Raw genomic sequence first — 19,969 nt, 5'->3', positions numbered from 1 at the left:
AGTACTTGCTCAACAAGGGGGGGAAAGCTATTAATACAATCAACAACACAAATGAAGCTCAAAACTCTAACACAAGGTTAAAAAAGACAAACATAAACTACTTATATACTGGTTATATAACATTTTAGAAAAGGCTAAGCTATAGTGGCAGAAAGTAGATCAATATTTACCTAGATCAAGGGGGTTGGGGAGAGACTGGCCAAAGAAACACAACCAAAGATGCTCAAGGAAACTTTCAGAGTGAGGAAATGTCCTACACCTTGAACATTTGTAAATTTGTTGTAAAATTATCTGCAATGACCACATTCTCAAACTGAACACTTAAAACGTACGCATTTAAAATAAACAAGCAAGCAAACAATTATTTATGTCAATATTAAGGGCACATGTAAGTTCTCCACAAATAAGAGAATGTATAATCTCTATTATTTATTAACATGCAAAGTACAAATACACATAGTTAAACTTGATTATTGATAATATTAATTCTCTTCCTTGGCTATCCTATCACACAAAATTTTACAGAGTTATGCGATGTTATATTGTAGACTATATACATTGTTGTTGTTAAGTTCTGGTGAGTTCGTTTTGACTCACAGCCACCCTACACAGGGTTTGTGAGAAGCAGCTACCTTGAAGTTCAAACTGATTTTGTGGTCAAATGCTTATCCTACAGCGCCACACCAGGGCACTCTCTCTATATATATCTATAGTGTAGTGGATTACAAGCTGAGCTGCTAACCAAAAGGTCAGCAGTTTGAATCTACCAACCACTCTGTGGGAGAAAGATGAGGCCTTCTACTCCCATAAAGATTTACAGCCTTGGAGACCCTATACAGGACTGCTATGAGTTGGAATCGACACACACAAACATATATATATATCGGAGTCCTGGTGTGGCGCTGTAGGCTAATGCATCAGACTGCAAAGTTGTTTGAACTGTAAGGTCAGTAGTTCAAGCTCACCAGCTGCTCCTTGGAAACCCTATACAGGGTCACTATAGGTTGGAATCAACTCGATGGCATTTAACAATAACATATGTATGTACATGTGTGTGTGTGTGTGGTTACTGTGGAGTCCTGGTGTGGCATTGTTGGGTCAGCACTGGATTACTAAACCTAACGTCTGTAGTTCAAACCCACCAGCTGCTCCTCAGAAACCCTATACAGGGTCACTATGAGTCAGGACCCACTCAATAGCACTTAACAATAATTTATATTATTATAGCAGTAACATCTTCACTTCAGGTGTTTATTTAAAAGGTTACAAAAAAGGTTACGGTGAAAACTTTTCATACAAGCATCTCTTAATTCCTCATAAATACTTAAGTTTAAGATTACATCTAAAACAGAGCAAAGGCATTTGGCATCTAGGGAGTCTAGAAAAATAGAAATATTCCTATACACACATAGTCCCTAGATAGGCTATCAAAATGGTGTTTGTAGAGAATTAAACACACACACTAAAACTAAACTTGCCATTTAATTCCTTTCTCCCACTTAAGAAGAAGATAGAGGCAACAACTAGCTGGGGGCTGCCGTTGGGCTGGGGATGTTCCTCACCTCTGTGGGTCCGTCCTTGAAGCTCTCGCTGTAGGTGCTGTCTGGGGTGCTGCGCTGGTCGTCCTTCAGATAGGTGCTGTGGGTGGCGATGGGGGGCACGTCGTACTGAGACTGTTCGTAGATGACCACGCGGTGTTCCTCGCCCTCGCCTCGGGGGTAGTGTACAGGCGGGGCCATGAAAACAGGTGTGAAGTCTTCAGCTTTCACCACTGTGACTCCAGACACCGGGATGACCACTGGGCTCTCAGGGACGTTCGTGCTGTACTGTTCCCGCTTGGAATTCTCCAGGGGGTCTTGGTTTAAAGAAAGGTTCACTGGTACGGTCTTTAGGACCTCCGCTCGGTTTTCTCCTCCACTCAAATTACTCTGAGTTTCACTGGTGCCGAGACAGTTTCTGTGTGTTCAAAACCACCCCGCAACATGACAGAATTAGAAAAACCACCATTTTGCAACTGCTAATAAATATTTGATTCGGGTACTAATTAGGAGGCACTGACCCCACAAGGAAAAAGGTCAGCATGCTGAGATCTCCTGAATGAATCCACCCTGAATCTTTGCATCACTAAAACTAGAATGATTAGATATGGATACCTCAGGGTGAAGGAGCCCTGGTGGCTCAGTGGTTAAGTGTTCAACTGCTAACCAAGAGATCAAGGGTTGGAACCCACCAGCTGCTCTCTGGGGGAAAATGAGACACCCACTTCATGGGGCAGGTCCCCTCTGTCCTATAGACTCACTGTGAGTAGGAATCACCTGACAGCAATGGGCTTGGGATTGGTTGGCTTCATATTGCCACATGGTGTTAAACTCCTCAGTCCCATCCATCAAGTATTAATGCCAAAGGGGTTGGCCCTATGTCTTAGCAAGTCTTCAGAGCTGACTTCCAGCATTCAGGAACTAGAAGAATGACTTTTTTTTTTTTTTAATTAAAAAATTTAAAAGGCAATTTAATTAATCAGACCAGAATATAGCACATCCTACTGGCCTGGCTTCTTCAATAAAGTCGAAGCACGAAAACAAGTGGAAGTGTGAGGGGACAATTTTAGATTACAAGAAATTTAAAAATCATAACCATCAAGATATATGAGAATTTATCATTAAAATATTTTAGACTCACTGAAAAATTATATGAGGTCATTGATAGCCTTAGTATTGAATTACTTTCAGGGCTCAAGGAAATGTTGGAATTAGGCTTATGTGAGACAAGATCTCCCAGATCTCAGAACTCCTGATTGGAATTACAGAAAGCAGAGGGTTTAAAAAAATTAATTCTTGCCAGGCTAGGATAAAATACATTTATTTATACCATGGAATTCTGGGAGATAGCAGAAGCAAAGAGGAACTCACTAATGGAAGACTACTGCTGACAGCAAAATCATTTTACTATCCAAGGCCAAGTGGTCAATAAAGTGGACTGCTACCTCTGACTTGTATATGGATTATTCTGAATGACATGGAGAGGAAATGTATGTTTTCTAGGGAGCTCTGTCTCAAACATCTGCTGTCTGGGGTTTACTACCGTCTCTCACTGAGAGAAAAATTCAAATAAAGCTGATTTTTCCAAGAATTAGACTTGTTCTTCTCTGTAAAAAAAAAAAGAAAACTATTAGCCTTTGAGCTTGCCTAACTCTCAAGCAGGAATTGTTATCTTCACCTTTGATTTTTCAGATGAAACTTCAAAGTGAAGGGTGAGGAAAAAGTGACTCCACATGAACAAAACCAAAACATGCATATTTAAACTTCTTTGAGTTGATCACAGGTCTGTCAAAATCATTCTAGAAAAGAATCCTCTAAGGAACAAATCAGAAGTCTCTAAACACTCTGCAAAGGAATATAAGGCTTTAGGTAATAATCTGGTTTCAGAACCAAATCAATATAGTGAACCTATATATAAGACACAGTGGAATTGTCTAAATAATCCTTAATCTAAACTGAGTTAGCTAAAAGATATAAAAATCCAGACCACCCACTTACAGTAGCATTCCAACTCCATTGTTCAGAACATTGCATGGAATGTTAATAGAGGTTTCTCAAAGAAAGAAGTGCATGATAAAAATCAGTTAAAAAAAAAAAAATAGTTGCCAGAAAATTATGTGGAATAAAGAAACTAGCAGCACCACAAAAAAAGCACACAGAAAAAAGACAACAATCAACTCACACACAGAGTGTAAATGGATTAAATGTACCAGTTAACATACAGAAAGGGCAAAATGAATAAGGAAATAGGATATTTCAATATGCTGTCTACAAGAAACACATCAAAAAGATAAAGACAGCTGAAATGTCCATCAGCAGAAGAATGGTTATACAATGGAAAAATAAATGAGGAATTCAATGATACGATCCAACAATTTTTAGAAAACACATTTAATATATTTGCATTTAGTTTTTCCAATGTTGAAGAATAACAATGAATCTGTGAAACACCTCACAGTATTGATGAACCTGGAGAACATTCTGCTGAGTGAAATTAGTGAATCACAAAAGGACAAATACTGCATTGCCTAAGACCAATGTTGTAAAAAGTTAAGAAAAGGTTTTCTTGATTTAAAAAAACAATCTATGAGGGTTACAGGGGCAGGAGGAGGGAAATCATTCACAGGCTAGAGGGTAGACAAGGCAGGCAATATACAACAACAGGGAGGTTAGTAGAGGAGAGATGCAGGTAGCGGGAGACAGGGGGAGGAGCGCAAGAGTTAAATAGAGGGGAATACTGCTAACCTTTGGTACCTGGAGGGGATTGCAATCATTGTAATGAATGAAGCAAAGTAAATCTGGATCTGCTTTGTAAACCTTCACTCAAATCACAATAGAAGGTTTAAGAAAAGAAAGAAATGCTGCCATAAGACCAAGCTGGAATTTCATAAAGATCATGAACACAGCAAAGATCCTGGGTTTTCTTTCTCTTATTTTAATTGTAACCTAGCTTTTCCCAAATTCATTTGACCCAGAACCTTTTGTGGAGCAAAAACAATACTTCTTTATGGGTAACATTCTGCAAGTTGGGTTAAAAAGAGTTGGTCTCCCTTGACTTGCTACCCAAACATTTACCTAGTTCCCACTGTGTAGGCTTTGCATAGACATAGTTTTAGTGACTTCACCAAAATGTTCAGTTAACCAATTTCTCTATGGCTAGAGTCTTTACTTTTTTTTTTTTTTCAGGTCATCTTTCTTAATCCTTCAATTCATGCGAAGTGTATGAATCCTAAAGAAAGTTTGAATACAACACCAAAATATTTTTCAGTGTTCTTACAAATAATTTTTTAAAAAAAAAATGATGGTTTTTGTATAAATCTATTTGAATCATTATTATCACATCATCAAGAAATAATCATTTCAGCATTATCAATGTTTAACTATATACCTTTAAAATGGTATTATGCCAGAGAGATTCAAAAAGACACCTGAAAAATGAATAATCTGTGAAGAAAAGAATTATTATAACATACTGACTCACCTACAACAGAATTTAAAGTTGAACCAAGTGTTATAAAACAAGGAAAAAAAATGCAATGCCAAGAATTGCACATTAAATATGCTTTGGATCACATCATTGAGAGTGTCATTTATCTTCCAAGTATCAGCTAGTGTATACAAAGAGTTGTGATGATGTCATGTTAGCACATGTCACCCTAATTCATGAATACACTCCAGATCCAATGATAGTCTTCAAAATTACATTTAAGCAGAGTCTACCAAACACCACCACCCACAATTCCACTGTGGTCAAGGCAATTTTGATTTATGGCAATGCTACAGGTCAGAGTTGGAAGCCCCATAGGGCTTCTAAGGCTGTGAGTCTTCACAGAAACAAACTGCCACAACTTTCTCCTGCAGAGAAGCTGGTAGATTCAAACCCCTGATCTTTCAGTCAGCAGTTGAGCACTTTAACCACTGCATCACTTGGGTGCCTATTAACCAGACGTCTATGAAGTCACCATTATTCTATACAAGGCTGTCTATACCTCACTGTCAGATTTTTTAAGGTGATTCACTGAAATCAAAAAATCACCACTAAAATACAATGAGATGCTGTCAATGTTTTGAATGTTCTGCAAGATGCCCTTTTTAAAAAGAAATGATCTCTTTGAACTATTATGTTGTCATATAGGCAGAGCACACATCTTGGACTCAAGCACTTGCTCAGCTTCAACTTGTAGCTCCTTCCTTTCCATCTACTGGCAGGATCGTGGAAAAGTTCCAGGACCTGCAGAGGGTCAACCTCGTCCTTCTGGCATCAATGTGCCAACAAGGTCCCAGGGCACCAGGGCTGTGCGGCCCATCAGATGATTCCCTACTGGAAAGGAGAATCCTATTCACACTGCCTTCATCTTCCACTGGGATTGCACCTTGGAAGTCATGTACATCCCAGGGCTGCTGACTGGTGACGTAGACTCTGGATGTGAATTGTATAACAAAATGATAATATCATAACTAGTTCTTATCAAACCCAGGTAAAATTCTGACATATGTGCTTGAGTGGGAGTAGAAGTTTGGAAGGGAGGACTTCATTTTCCCTGGCTTTCCTTCCCATTTGAACAACTTCAATAGAAAACCACTTGTAGCTCCTTCCTTTCCATTCCTCTATAGGGAAAAGACTTCCTTCTTGGGTAAATTTGAGAGATGTAGCTGAGCAAAGTGATCTAGACTCTTTGAGCTCTTTCTTTTTGTCTGGACACTCCAGTCCACACCCTTCAGTGCCACAAGTGGTCTGTCCCTTTCCTGAAGTCCTATCTGTAGATTTATCTAGGTCAGGACTAAAGGGTTACAAGTTGTAGATATGAAATCACCTTCTCCAACTGGCTTCATTAGAAATAAAGCTTTTTGGTTAGCTTGTTTGTAATTTCAACTTGTCTATGTCTTACTTTTTAGCTAGTTCTTGACTCACGAGTGCAAGGAAGGGGTGTCACACAATGGTCTCCCACTGTCTCGTATGCCCTGCACCCGAGGGTGTTTCCTGCTGTTCATGACTTTTTTTAGCTGCCTTCCTGGGCTAAGAAACAACTCCTCTCACTCCTTGTGGAAACTGGTCCTTCAAGGATCTCACTCCCTCAAGGACCTAATCAAAGGCATAGAGACAGAGCAATCAACCCCAGCCTTGCCAACATATCACCCCTAAAACTTAGAAATTTAAGCTTCCTGGAAGGGGGTGTTTGAGGAGCTTTCTGGTGACATATGGATGTTCAACAAACAATGCAATTTGCTTTCCCTACTGAGGGACTAGGAGTCCTGGTATGATACTGTGGGTTCATTCACTGGACTGCAAAGTTGATTTAAACTGTAGGGTCAGTGGTTCAAACTCACCAGCTGCTCCTCGGAAACCCTAAAGAGGGTGGCTAAGCATCAGAACCAAGTTGATGGAACTTAACAACAACAACTGAGAGACAGGTGGTGGTCAGACCCTAAACGACTGTTAGAGCAGGGTAAGCTTCTTGACCCCACACACACCCTCATTCCCATTCTCCTCTCAAGAACAAGATAATAATTTAATACTGTTATCATTAAAATTAAATAAATAAATAACATAGCAAAAGAGTGATTTTGGAGTTCAGACATATTCCTTACATGACACCATACCTTTTGTCCTGGTCTTCTTGATTGTCACTGGCTTTACTTACAGACAGCAGCCTCTTGTCTCGAGGAACCTGAAAATAGCACCAACCATCAGTCAGACTTACATATGTGCAACAGCAGCCCTATGCAGAACTAGACACCAGAACAACAAAGAAACTGAAATGGAAAGTTCAGTAGAAGAAGGTGGCAGATTTTCTTGAGACAAGAAATGGTTAAAAGTGAATGGCCTGCCCTGGACACTGACGTAGCCATGGAGGGCTCTAGCTGAGAGTGAAGCGTCCAGCTGATATGAAGTGGGAGGAGGTAAATAACAATTCTCAAACTTGCAGATAGTACCCATTGGACTTAGTTTGGACGGCTTGATGATCAGAACTCAAATAGAGGAAGATAAAGAAGTTTGATAAAGGAAACAAGTGAAAATTGCTACAATTTGATGAACATGACCTATACTTAAGGACATAGTAGCTAATACCAACCGAGTGGGAAGGAGTCTTCACATCAAAGACCAAGCCAATCCCTCAGTACACAGAGTTGATAGGGATGGACAACTTAGACACTGGCTACCTAAAATGGGGGAGTGACCATAAAGGCACCAAGTGGCTTTTAAGAGGGAGTTTAGTTTCAGAGTGTGCGGAGAAAGATAGAATCCTCACTGAAGAGTTTTCATCTTCTCTAGATGGGTCTGGTAAAAGGAAATGGGGATAGGATTCAATTTTGATTCAACAGTGAGTAATTGTTATCATGACAAATTGTGACGGTCATAATTGTAGAGGTAGAAGTTGTGTAAGAAATAAAGGACGGTAGTTAATCTTACATTCCAGGAACAGAGAACGCTAGGACCATCAAGAGAGAAGAGCATGAGCAGAACGTGGGATCCTAACCAGAGAAGCAGCGACACCAGCAATGGAGGCAGAAGTGATGATATGGAAAGATAAAGCAGCTGAGGACTCTAGACTCATAGAAAGAGAAAGGCTGTGTGCTAGAGGGAAGGAGGCTGGCTTGCAGGATGTGCCATTTGACTGTTTAAATGAGTCTATATTCCTGCAGTGTTTTTGTGTACATCATAAAAGGGGGTGGGGAGAGAATAGAGGCAAATACTGTTAACCAGTGGTGCATGGGGGGACTGAAATCTTTGCACTGAAACCAAATATGACTGGTTGAGTGCAAAACCGACGTTCTCTCATGTAAACTGTCACTCAATTCACAATAAAAACATTAAAAAAAAAAAAAAAAAAAAAAAGTGAGGGGCCTGAATGACAATGATAGTGAGGCCAGAAAGAGAGAGTTGGCAATCTCCACAGGACCACAGCAGGCAAGGAGCACCCACGATTCTGCTGCATGCTGCTGTCCTGGGAGACTCTGCCGAGCCACATCCCACCTGGACGACCTCCTGTGTCCTCCCCTCCTTGGGAATGGGTGGGGGAAAAGAAGCAATGCATGCAGAGAGAGAATCTGGACATCTGTGCACTTGTTGTTGTTGCTGTGAAGTGCAGTCAAGTCAGTTCCGACCCATAGCAACCCTGGATAGGGTTTCTGAGGAGCAGCTGGTACGCTTGAACCACTGACCTTGCAATTCAAATGGCTTTGCTGTCTGGCGCAGTAACACACTGCGCCACAAAAAGGGAGTTAACAAACACCATAGTAAGCAACATAGACAGACGCTCCTCTCTGATGGTGGGCTCATAGGCTGCCTTACACTGCTTTTCTTCAAATGCACTTTCATACTTGTCTTAAGAATCATACCAATTGCTATTACGTAAATGCTGACTCATGGAGACCCTAAGTGTGTCTGAGTAGCAGCACTGTGCTCCACAAGGTTTTTAATCACTGATTTTTCAGAAGTATATTAACAGGCCTTTCTTCCCAGGTGCATCTGGGTAGACTGAAGCCTCCAACTTTTCAGTTGTACTGAAAACACCATGACTGTTTGTACCATCCATGGAACTCAACAACTGTAATGTCAACATGTTGCCTGAAAAATTATTCGAAAAAAGTACTACTTGTGAGAAGAGACATTCTTACCAACTGTGTTTCTGATCATCATCTACATAATGACCCTCCTGCATCGTGAAGCTGTTTATATTTCTCTGCCATAGTTTCAAACACATAGATAGTAGGCTTGCATTTAGTTCATTGCTTGAATTATTTTTTGTTTGGTTTTGTTCCTTTTTGTTCAATTTCCAGATCTTACTGGCTAAAATCCTTTACACTCAAAATGTCGCCTTCACAATTTTGAAATGAAAGAGCATTTATAAAAGTAACCCTCTTTGGACCTAGGGCCAGGGGTCATGGAGGAAGGCAGAATCTCCAGTGAGTACTATCCAATCTGTCTAGGTGGAGCTGATGAAATGAAACGCAGATGGGTCACTTGTGATACAATAGTGAATAATTGTTATCAGGACTGATTGTGAGGGTTAGAAATGTACAGGTACACGTTTTATATCAAGGAAGGGAGTGATTAATTCTCCAGTCTAGGAGCGTTGGTCTCTAGGACCATCAACGGAGAAGAGCTGAGAGTGGGACCCTATCCAGAGAAGCAGCGAGGTTGGAGATAGAGGCAGAGACGATGATGTGCAGTTGTGGAGTGATGAAGCAGCGGGGGATTTGGGATCCAGAGAGGGAGAGGGACTGTGTGCTGAAGACTGGGGGCACGGGAAGTGTAGGGGGCGGGTTTGGTCGGTTGATGATGCATGGAGGGGATTGGAACCATGGCAATGAAATGATATACGATAGAATGAATGTAAAACTAAAGTTCTCTCATGTAAATTATCAAATAATTCACAATAAAACATTTTTAAAAAGTAACCCTCTTTGGGACTTTCTAAGCAAACCTGATTTCCACTGACCTGTCTGCTAGTCCAGTCAGCTGGACTCTAGAGGAGACCCAGCTGGGTGACTAAGAGTCGTGTCCTAGACCCTGACTCCCTAGGTTTGATTCTCCGCTCTACCATTAACCAAATATGTCTCAGTTTTCTCAACTGTAAAATGAGAACAATGATGTCCTGTAACTCACAGGGCTTTTAATAGAATTAAGTGAGCTAATTTTAAAATGACAACACACAAAAAAACAACAGTGTACCTGGTACTTTATAAGTATGTTGTTGTTGTTGTTGTTTTTAAGTGTCTTTGAGTCAGTTCTGACTCATAGCGACCTTGTATAGGGTTCCCAAGGAGTGGCTGGTGAGCTTGAACCACCGACCTTACAGTCTAGTGCATTAGCCCACAGCGCCATACCAGGACTCTTTTTTAAGTATGTCTATAATAAAAATAAATCAAATGTAAGTCCTTCATTCATATATTGATTTTGAGGACCTACAATGAACTAGACACTGTAAGTGCTATATAGAAATGACCTGAATAAAACATAATTCTTGCCATCTACTAACAATAACAGATAGTCACAAAATTTCAATACTAAGTAATATGAGATAAAATGTAGCCTCAAAGGGAGCTCTGAAAACCTCAAAGAGCTCCTGTGAGGAGTAGGAATTTGTCAGGTGGATGAAGAATGAAGAATTCTTTCCAGACCAGGGTACAACATAGAGAAAATCTTCAGGTTGTTATAGAATAAGGCCCAGTCAGCTTGAAGAAACAAGGTGGCAATGTGACCTCAAAGATGAGCAAAAGCCAGGTAAGCAAGGGCCTTGAACCAGTGGCATGTGCATTATTTATTTGTGGTTCCTTTAACAAGCTGTGTGCTGCGGCACAACTGAGTTCTCCTTGTCTGTCAATTCTTCACCCTCTTCCCTCACAACCAATCCTTAGTGTCATGGATTGAACTGTGTCCTCTCAAAATAGGTGTCAATTTGACCAGGCCATTACTCCCAGTATTGTTTGGTTGTCTTCCATTCTGTGATGCACAGGGGAGGGGGGATGACACCATGAGTCATGGCACTTAGTGACATCAATGTCTCCTACCTAACCCTGGACCACACCCCTCTTTGCTTACCACACTTCAGCCATACCTTATCTGTAACTATGGCATGCTTCTTCTTGCTGCAGAACCATCACACAAAGTCCTCTCTACCTGAAATGCATCCCATTCCCCACATTCTTCCCATTCTCCCTGTGACTTCTCCAAGCTAGACTCCTATGAGTCAAACTTTGAGTCTTATCTTAAACTTCCATATCCAGAACACTAGTCTCTGAGTGTCTATTTTGTACATGGCTATATCCTAAGCCTGAAATGTAGTAAGCCCTCATTAAATACTTGCTGAAAGGAAGACTGAATCGATTAAAATGTCCTGGTACCACAAAAACACAGTGTTCTCATTCCTACTTTGGTGAGTAACAACTAGAATCTTAAAGCTTGTGAGTAATATGTAAGATGCAGCTATTGGACTCTCCCCAATCAGAGTAAAGAAGAGTGAAGACAGTTAAAGATGCATGGGAGCAATTAGTCCGTGAACCACTGGACTGTGTGAACCGCAGTCTCCACAACCCTAAAACCAGAACCAGATGGTGCCAGGCTGTCTACCAAATGCTCCAGAAAAGATAACATTGGAAAGTCTCAGATACAGCAGAAGAAAAATGTGGAACAAAACTCAAAATGATCTAAAAAAAAAAGGTCAATCTTACTGGTTGGAGAAACTGGTTGTCGTCCTTCAGGCCTGGAACTGAACTCAGCTCTATGGTTTCAATTTCAGCCATATAATAGTTATTGTTGTTGTTGTTGTTGTTGTTAAGTGCCGTCGAGTCGGTTCCAACCCATAGCAACACTGTACAGGGTTTCCTAAGCTGTAAATCTTTACGGGAGCAGAAAGTCTCAACTTTCTCCCACGGAGTGGCTGGTAGTTTCGGACTGCTGACCTTAAGGTTCACAGTCCAATTCATAACCACTACGCTACCAGAGCTCTAAAATCAATAACAGCACTAGAGAGGCACAGACTTCCTTAGAAAAATCAACCATTTGAGACCAAATGGACAGCATTTGCCAAAGGACAAAACTCGGAAGCCATTAAGAGTTAGGAAAGGTGGAAGAATGGAAATGGGAAAACAGGAGGAAAGAGGGATAAGTGATGTCACATTGTGGGGATTACAGTCAATGACATGGAACAAAACAGCTATGAATTGTTGAATGGAAAACTTATCTGCTATGTAAACGCACTCAATTCACAGTAGAAAAAAAATTTTTTAAATAAAATTAATCAATTAAATAAAATGGTCTGGTAAATGCAAAACCAAAGAGGTATAGGAAATGGAGATTCCAATAACTAAAAGACATTAGCCTCTCTCAAAAACACAAGGAAGCTCTAACAATAGCCTTAAAACAAAGATAAGAACATAAGAGGGCAGGGAAACTAGACTAAGAGAAATTGAACAACCAGAACAGAAATACTGAGAATGTTCACAAATTGTGAAGATTGCAGCCAATGTCACTGAATAATTGTTAGATGAGAACCTATACTGTTGTGTAAACCTCTACTTAAACCACAACAAAAGCCTATTTTAAAACAAACTACTACATGAAGTGAATGTTATTACGACCAAAATGTCCCAATTTGAGCTTTGAGCAGACAGCTAGGCTCCATCTATAGTGTGGAGCACAATGTAACCAAGGTGGCTATTAACCTTTGGGGTTCCTGCAATCTAAGTAAATTTTTTAAAAAAGAAGAACTATGTTTATCTTTGGCTCCCCAAAGAGTAGTCCTTAGAGAAACTGAAATCTCTCAACTTAGTCTCCTCACTTGAGTTCTGAACCCACATTGTCAATGTTGTCAGCTGAGCTGCTATTGAGTCAGCCCCCAGCCCCTACACAATGAAATGACATGCTGCCCAAGCCTGCACTAGGCCCATGGTTGTTTTCTAATCTGACAATTATTATCCATAGGGCTTTCACTGGCTGATTCTCAGAAGCACATCACCAGACTTTTCTTGAGACCCACATTACTGTGTATCACACCTCTTTGCCTGAACATCTCACAAAGCATATAGTGAACACATAGTTGCTTTCCTTCCACACTCCCCATCTTTGAAAATCATCTTTGACATCTAGTTCCTAGTTAAGTGTAGTGGCTGATGCTATGTGTTAGCTAGGCTATGCTTTTCAGGGGTTTGGCAGACACTGGACTGTCCATAATGTAATGTCCATTATGTGATCTGATGTGATCAGCCAATCAGTTGAAAGATGAGTTTCCTTGAAAGTGTAGCCTGCTTCCAGCACATAAATGGATCTTCTGGTAAAACTTGGTCTCTCTCTCTCTCCTTCTCGCTCTCTCTCAATCTTGTACTCTTCTGGTAGCCTGATCTTTGGTTCTTCTTGCAGAAGTCTCTGTCCTTCCACCTGAGCTCCAGATTTTGGATTTACTAGCCCCAACTCCACAGTACTTGACAAAAACAACAAGCTGATGAGATAGCAGAGGATTCCAACCTGCCAACTGACCCACAGATTTGGAATTTAGACTCTACAAATGTGTGAGGACTTTCCTTGAAGTGAATCTCTCTATTTGTATTTATACAAGCATGTAGCTTGTTTTCCTCCTCTAAGAGAATGCAGATAAAGACATTTGGGCTTCCCCACCACCAACTCTCTCTCCCTCTCTCTCACACACTCTCACACACACAACCACTTTCCAAATTTTACTTCAACAAATACTCAATTATTTCTTGAACCTATTGCTTTGTCTCTACTTAGCGCCTGTTGTGGTGCCTGACTTAGGAATTGTTGTTGTTGTTGTTGAGTGCCGTCGAGTCGGTTCCGACCCATAGTGACCCTGTACAGGGTTTCCGAGGGTGTAAATCCTTACGGAGCAGAACACCTCATCTTTCTCCCGCGGAGCGGCTGGTAGTTTCTGACTGCTGACCTTGAGGTTCGCAGCCCGATTCGTAACCACTACGCTACCAGAGCTCCTTTGACTTAGGAATAGCTCTCCCAAATATTGATCCAGGTAATCGCCATCATATTCTTACGTCAGAAAGAACTTTGTTACTTCAGCATCTGGACTAATGTCAGGGACAACTCACTGGTCTGTCTCCCTGACCCCAGCCCAGCTCCACGGTGGCTGCTGCTATTGTTGTTGTTGTTATGTGCCATCGAGTCGGTTCCGACCCATGGCTGCTGCTGTATTATGATTAAATTATTTCTTTGATCTTTCAGGGCTATATTCAAAATTCTTCAGTATTGGAGAAAATTATATCAAATGGTATGATGGAATGGTTATTGTTAATGTTGCTGCGAAGTGCCATCAAGTCAGTTCAGACCCAAAGTGACCCTGTGTTGGGTTTCTGAGGAGTGGCTGATGAGTTTGAACCACCGACCTTGCAATTCAAACCAACCTTGATGGAATGGTTACAGTATATTTTATTTTCCCCTTTAAACTTTTCTGCATTTTCTGTCATGGATATGTACAAGCTTAAAATAAAAAGATGATTTTTAAAATTTCAATGGCTTATAAATATTCATTACCCAGCAAAAGGCAAGGCTTTGGGCACCCCTTTGGAGGATAAAGCCCAGTCCACCCACCTGACCTGGCAGGGCTCTTCAAAGAGATCCACTCTCTTTCTGATCAGTCCCAGCTCCCTCCTCCCCGTCACAGTGCAGCAATATTGATTACTTGGATTCCACTGGGTGCAACCCACTGTTTACACCTCGTGTGCTTTCACCTCCTGCTCCCTTTTGTCTGAAATGCGTCCACCTGCCTGTCCACCTGACAAGCCCTCCTCAGCCTTCCTAGTAGAGTAGGCATTACTTCTACTTGAAAGTTTCTGTGAACTCTCTGGAAGGTGGTCACACCCTATGCAATATTCCTAGAGTACACCCCTTTTACAACACTTACTTCAATGTATTATGACTATACGGTTATGGGACTGGGTCCTGGATTGGCCTCACTGAGGCATAAAACTAGGTTCCGTCCATCTTTGGATATCTAGTCCACCTTGCTAATATCTATGACCATTTCAGGAAAGTCAGGTGATCAGTGAGTACTTGGATGGATGGATGGATGGATGGATGGATGGATGGATGGATGGATGAACAAATGGACAAACAGACAAACAAACCAATTGGTTTCCAGTAGTACCTGGTTAGCAGAAAGGAACCTAGTGCCCGAAGAAGCTAAAGCCAGGTGATTATAAAGTACCAGGCACTGACCCACACCTTTCCTGATTTTAAACCATTCAGTAACCACTTGTTCTGTTCTAATGACTGCCTCTTGGTCTATGTACTCATGAGTACAATGAAGTGCTCTGGAGTCCCCATGCTTCACAATATCATCCATCATTTTCTAGGATCCACCTGGTCAATGACTGCTTAGATAGTAAAACACAGGTTAAAAAATACTTTCTGATATCAAGGGTCTCATATTTATTCATACTTAATTATCCATGCAGGAATCCTGGTATGGCACTGTCAGATAATGCACTGGACTGCAAGGTCAGTTTGTACAACAAGGTCAGCAATTCAAACTCCCCAGAGTCTCCTCAAAAACCCTATACAGGGTCACTATGAGTCAGAATTGACACTTAACAACAATAAAAGGGACCCAGTAGTGAAGTGGTTAAGCACTTGTCTGATAACCAAAAGGCCAGCCGTTCAAACCCACCAATGTCTCTTTTGGGGGAAAAAAAAGTGCTGCTGATCTGTTCCAGAAAGATGATAATCAAGCAAACCCTATGGGGTGCTTGTACTTGTCACATGGGGTCTCTATGAACTAAAAACGAACTATACCGCACCTAACAACAATTATCCACTGAACTACAGCAAATAAAGTATGTTGTTTTCATAAAGTGCTAATTATTTTTGTTTCCAAATACGAGTATACTTTTCTTTTTCATTAGGAAGCCAAAAGAAAATAAGGAAAAAGGAAGTTGGGAGAAAACAGGAAGCCGACTAGAGATTGTTGTTGTTGTTAGATGCTGTCAAGTTGGTTCTGACTCATAGCCAGCCTATGCACAACAGAAGGAAACACTGCCTGGTCCTATGCCATCCTCACAATTGTAGTTATGTTTGAGCCCATTGCTACCGCTACTGTGCCAATCCATCTCATTGGGGGTGTTCGTCTTTTTTGCTGACCCTCCACTTAAGCAAACATGATGTCCTCCTCCAGAAACTGATCCCTCCTGAGAACACGTACAAAGTGTGACAGATGAAGTCTGATCATTGTGCATCTACGGAGAATTCTGGCTGAACTTCTTCCAGCACAGACTAATTTTTTCTTCAGGTAGTTCATGGTACTTTCTATAAGCTTCTCTAATACCATCATTCAAATGATCACTAGAAAGAAAAAGTAACTGTTGGGTTACTTTGTCTACAATTGTTCCTGTGGGCAGGAGGCAGGCAGAGGTCTAGTTCTTATTCTGAAACTGCAATTCTGTTTGCCCAACTAGCAAAATCAACATAGCCATTGTCACTTTTGTGTCAATCTTAGCATCCACCAAAGGAGGCTACAATCCAAGCAGGCACTAAATCTCACTCAGTAAACGCTTGCTGACTTTGTCCACTTCACCAGTTCTAAGGCAGCAGGTCCCACCAGGTATAATTGCTTTATAGTTGAGACAGACTATTGTTTTTTGTTTGATTTCCTCAAATATTCCTATTTTACAAGTATTGCAAGGCAGGTACCTTTATTAAAAGTGAATTATATTCAAGAACTGAAAGTGGTGACATCAAGAGATGTACGCACACCCATGTTCATCACAACATCACTCACAATAGCAAAAAGATGGAGACAGCCAAAATGCCTGTCAACAGAACAGTTCAATGTTGATACATACACACACTGGAATTCTATACAATGCTGAAAAATAATGATGACTCTGCTAAACACATCACAACATGTATTATCCTGGAGGACATTATACTGAGTGAAATTAGTCAACAACAAAACAGCAAATATTGTGTGCAACCACCATTTTTAAAAATTAAGAAAAGGTGTTCTTGATAAAAATAAAAAATAAAAACATTCTATGATGGCTACCCAGGGCAGGAGGAAAGGGGAAATTATTCACTGGGGAGAGGATTGTTGTTAAGTGCCATCGAGTTGCTTGCAACTCAAAGTGACCCTGTATAGGGTTTCTGAGGAACAGCTGGTGAACTTGAACCACCAATCTTGTGGTTAGCAGTCCAGTCCTACAGAGCCATACCAGGACACTTGTTAATTTGGGAAGGCAATCTACAACAAGAGGGAGATTGGTAGAGGAAAGATGAAGGTAGCAGGAGACACAGGAAGAGTGTAAGACTTGAAGTGAATAGAGGTCGATACTGTGAACTGATAGTACATGGAGGTAACTGCAATCATTGTAATGACACAAAGTGTGGGATTTGCTTGGATGTGGGACTGATGATCTGTTCTCTAAACCTTCACTCAATTCACAATCCAAGAATCTTTTTTTTAAAGTGAATTATATTCATTTGTTGTAAGACTTTACTATTCATTAGAATGTTTCCTACAAAACTGAAAAATCTAGAAATAACCTAAATGCCAAACAAGTAAATAATGACTAATTACAATATGGCATAGCCACACAATGTAATATTTTTCACTCGCCAAAAATCATAAAGTCAAATTGGCAGCAAAGAAGCATTTGTAATATGATGCTAACTAGGTTGCCAAAGAACACAAGAAATAATTTACTAAAAATGAAACCTTCCTCTAGGTGGGTAGTGAAGTTGTGCTTCCATAGATGGGGAAGTAGAAAGGCAATGAGAACAGATGAATTCTCAGGCAAATAAGGCTGCATCCCATAGCAAGAGTGGAAATATTATTAGTTCTCTATCCTGGTGTGAAGACTGTGTCCCCTCTGATTTTAGAAGGCCCTGTTATTTTTCAAGAGTTCCTAGGTGGTACAAAGAGTTTGTGTTCTACTCCTTAGCCCAAAGACTGACAGTTCACACAAATCCAGCAGCACCATGTAATAAAGGCCTGGCTATCTGCTTCTGTAAAAATTACAGTCACTCTTGATAATATCAAAGTTTAGACAAGATGACCTCGAAATTACCTTTTAGTGCTCCAAGTCAATAAATTTATAACATATATTTTTTAAAAATCAATTATAGCAGTACATTGACAGGGAACGCTAGAAATGGAAATTGGATTCAGAGAGAAGGTAGAAGGTTGATCATTGCTGATATCAGAGGAATCTTTGCTGAAAGCATAAAATATCAGGAAAATATTTGGCTTTGATTTATTAAATATGAAATGATATTTAATTGTATGAATCATAATAAAATTATGGATAACATCTGCAAAGAGAAAAGAAATTGCAGTCACAAAAACCTTACGAAGCAGGTCTACTATAGTGTCAGCAAGGATCACAATCAGATCAATGGCAACTGTGTGTGTCAGGCTTTCCCACCATGGGGGTGTGGCTTAGGGGACCCAGGAGGGCGGGGTGGGGCTATGGAGCCTACCTTGTAGTAATCATAGAGCAGGCCAAGAGCCGCAGCACTGTCCTCATCACCATTGATACTCATCATTGCCTTCGTGGCTGCAGTCAGGGGGTTCTCCAAATACGACTTCCAGGCTTCATCCTCACTGGTGTAGGCTCTTCGGGTGTTGAATGGAGGGTCACTGGGCATGGGCACTAAGGCCACCAGTCGTTTATTACTGTGAAAGCAAAAGAAATGTGAGGTTCCTCATCAGAGAAGTCTTCCTTTATCCACTAATGCAGACTTACTATGGTTCTAAGCAATGACTCTGTACTTTTCTGGTACCATAGTGGGTACGAGTCAAGCTGCTCATCTCACGGTCAATAGTTTGAAAAACCAGTGGTTCTGGAGGAGAAGATGAGGCTTTCTGCTCCCGTAAATATTTACAGCCTTGGAAACCCCATGGTGGTGGTTGGTGATGACTATGTGCCATGGAGTCAGTTCTGACTCATAGCAACTCATAGGATCCCTATACAGAGTCATTATGAGTCAGAACTGACTCGATGGCACACAATCACCATCACCTGTACTTCTCACAGAATTGGGGAAAAGGGAATGGAAATGTACAATTAAAGCAACTGTCACAATTGCATTTATAAAGGCACTGTCCCTTTGAAGCAACAGCAGTAAACAATAACAACAGAGTGTAATCACATACTAATTTGGGTGACTGGGAAGGCATTTAAAAAGGGAGAAGGGAGGAAAAAAGGAAATGGCTCTCTTCTCTCTTTCTCTTTTTTCCATGCACTGGAAGGAAAACAACTTTTTAAAAAAGTACTTGTAGGAGCAAGGAAAAATAAATGAATAAATAAAGCAACTGATTTATTTCTTCATTATGTACAAGAAGAAATAATGGTCTTTAATCCATTGTCTTCAAACTTGGTTGTCCATATCCAATCATTCTAGAAGCCAAATCATTGAATTATTTTTCATTACTGAATACTAGAATGCAGTGAGAAAGCAAGTTTCATTTGATCTCTGAGGTCTAATTGAAAATATGTGTAATGCATTAAATGTAATCAATACTTTAATGACCATTAAAAACTATTTTATCTAGTTTAATCTATGCTTGAAATTGCTAGTAAATTATAGACCAATCCAGATCTCATTTTAAAAGGCAATATACATTATTTGCAAACAAAACATAAAACAGATATGCTATGTAATAAGAATATAAAGGCACAGTAATGAGACAGACTATGTAGGTGTGAGCATCAGTATTGCCAGGGGACTCTACTATATTTAAATCATTCAGGAACTTTGGGTTATGAAGATCATCATGGAGAATGAAGAATTTATCTGGAGAGTTTTCAGTAGTGATGAGAAGGGGTTGGAGCTCTTGAGCCATCTTAACTTGATGAACCGTGGATAAAGCAGCAATTGACAAACAAGGCAATTTCTTAAGGTGGATGGAATAGATACTCAAATACATATGGGTCTCACTACTTCTCTGTCAGTCTGTCATACT

At 40.5% G+C, this 19,969-nt stretch overlaps 1 protein-coding gene across 2 annotated transcripts in view; it reads right to left on the bottom strand.

The window, feature by feature from the left end:
• The window catches only part of GRHL2 (grainyhead-like 2 (Drosophila)), a 196,595-nt gene that overhangs the window by 113,734 nt on the left and 62,892 nt on the right, over positions 1 to 19,969 (bottom strand). For both annotated transcript variants that reach the window (XM_006830613.1, XM_006830612.1), the window contains exons 2-4: positions 18,484 to 18,679; positions 7,140 to 7,207; positions 1,563 to 1,956 (exon numbers count right to left, since the gene is read on the bottom strand). In XM_006830613.1, coding sequence (XP_006830676.1) covers positions 1,563 to 1,956; positions 7,140 to 7,207; positions 18,484 to 18,651 — 630 coding nt within the window. In that variant the 5' untranslated portion in view covers positions 18,652 to 18,679. The remainder of the gene's footprint in view (positions 1 to 1,562; positions 1,957 to 7,139; positions 7,208 to 18,483; positions 18,680 to 19,969) is intronic.

The sequence above is a fragment of the Chrysochloris asiatica genome, unplaced genomic scaffold (genome assembly GCF_000296735.1).
Source record: "Chrysochloris asiatica unplaced genomic scaffold, ChrAsi1.0 scaffold00001, whole genome shotgun sequence".
Classification (NCBI taxonomy): domain Eukaryota; kingdom Metazoa; phylum Chordata; class Mammalia; order Afrosoricida; family Chrysochloridae; genus Chrysochloris; species Chrysochloris asiatica.
The sequence above is the reverse complement of the archived record's forward strand: the minus strand, read 5'-3'. Positions and strand labels throughout refer to the sequence as shown.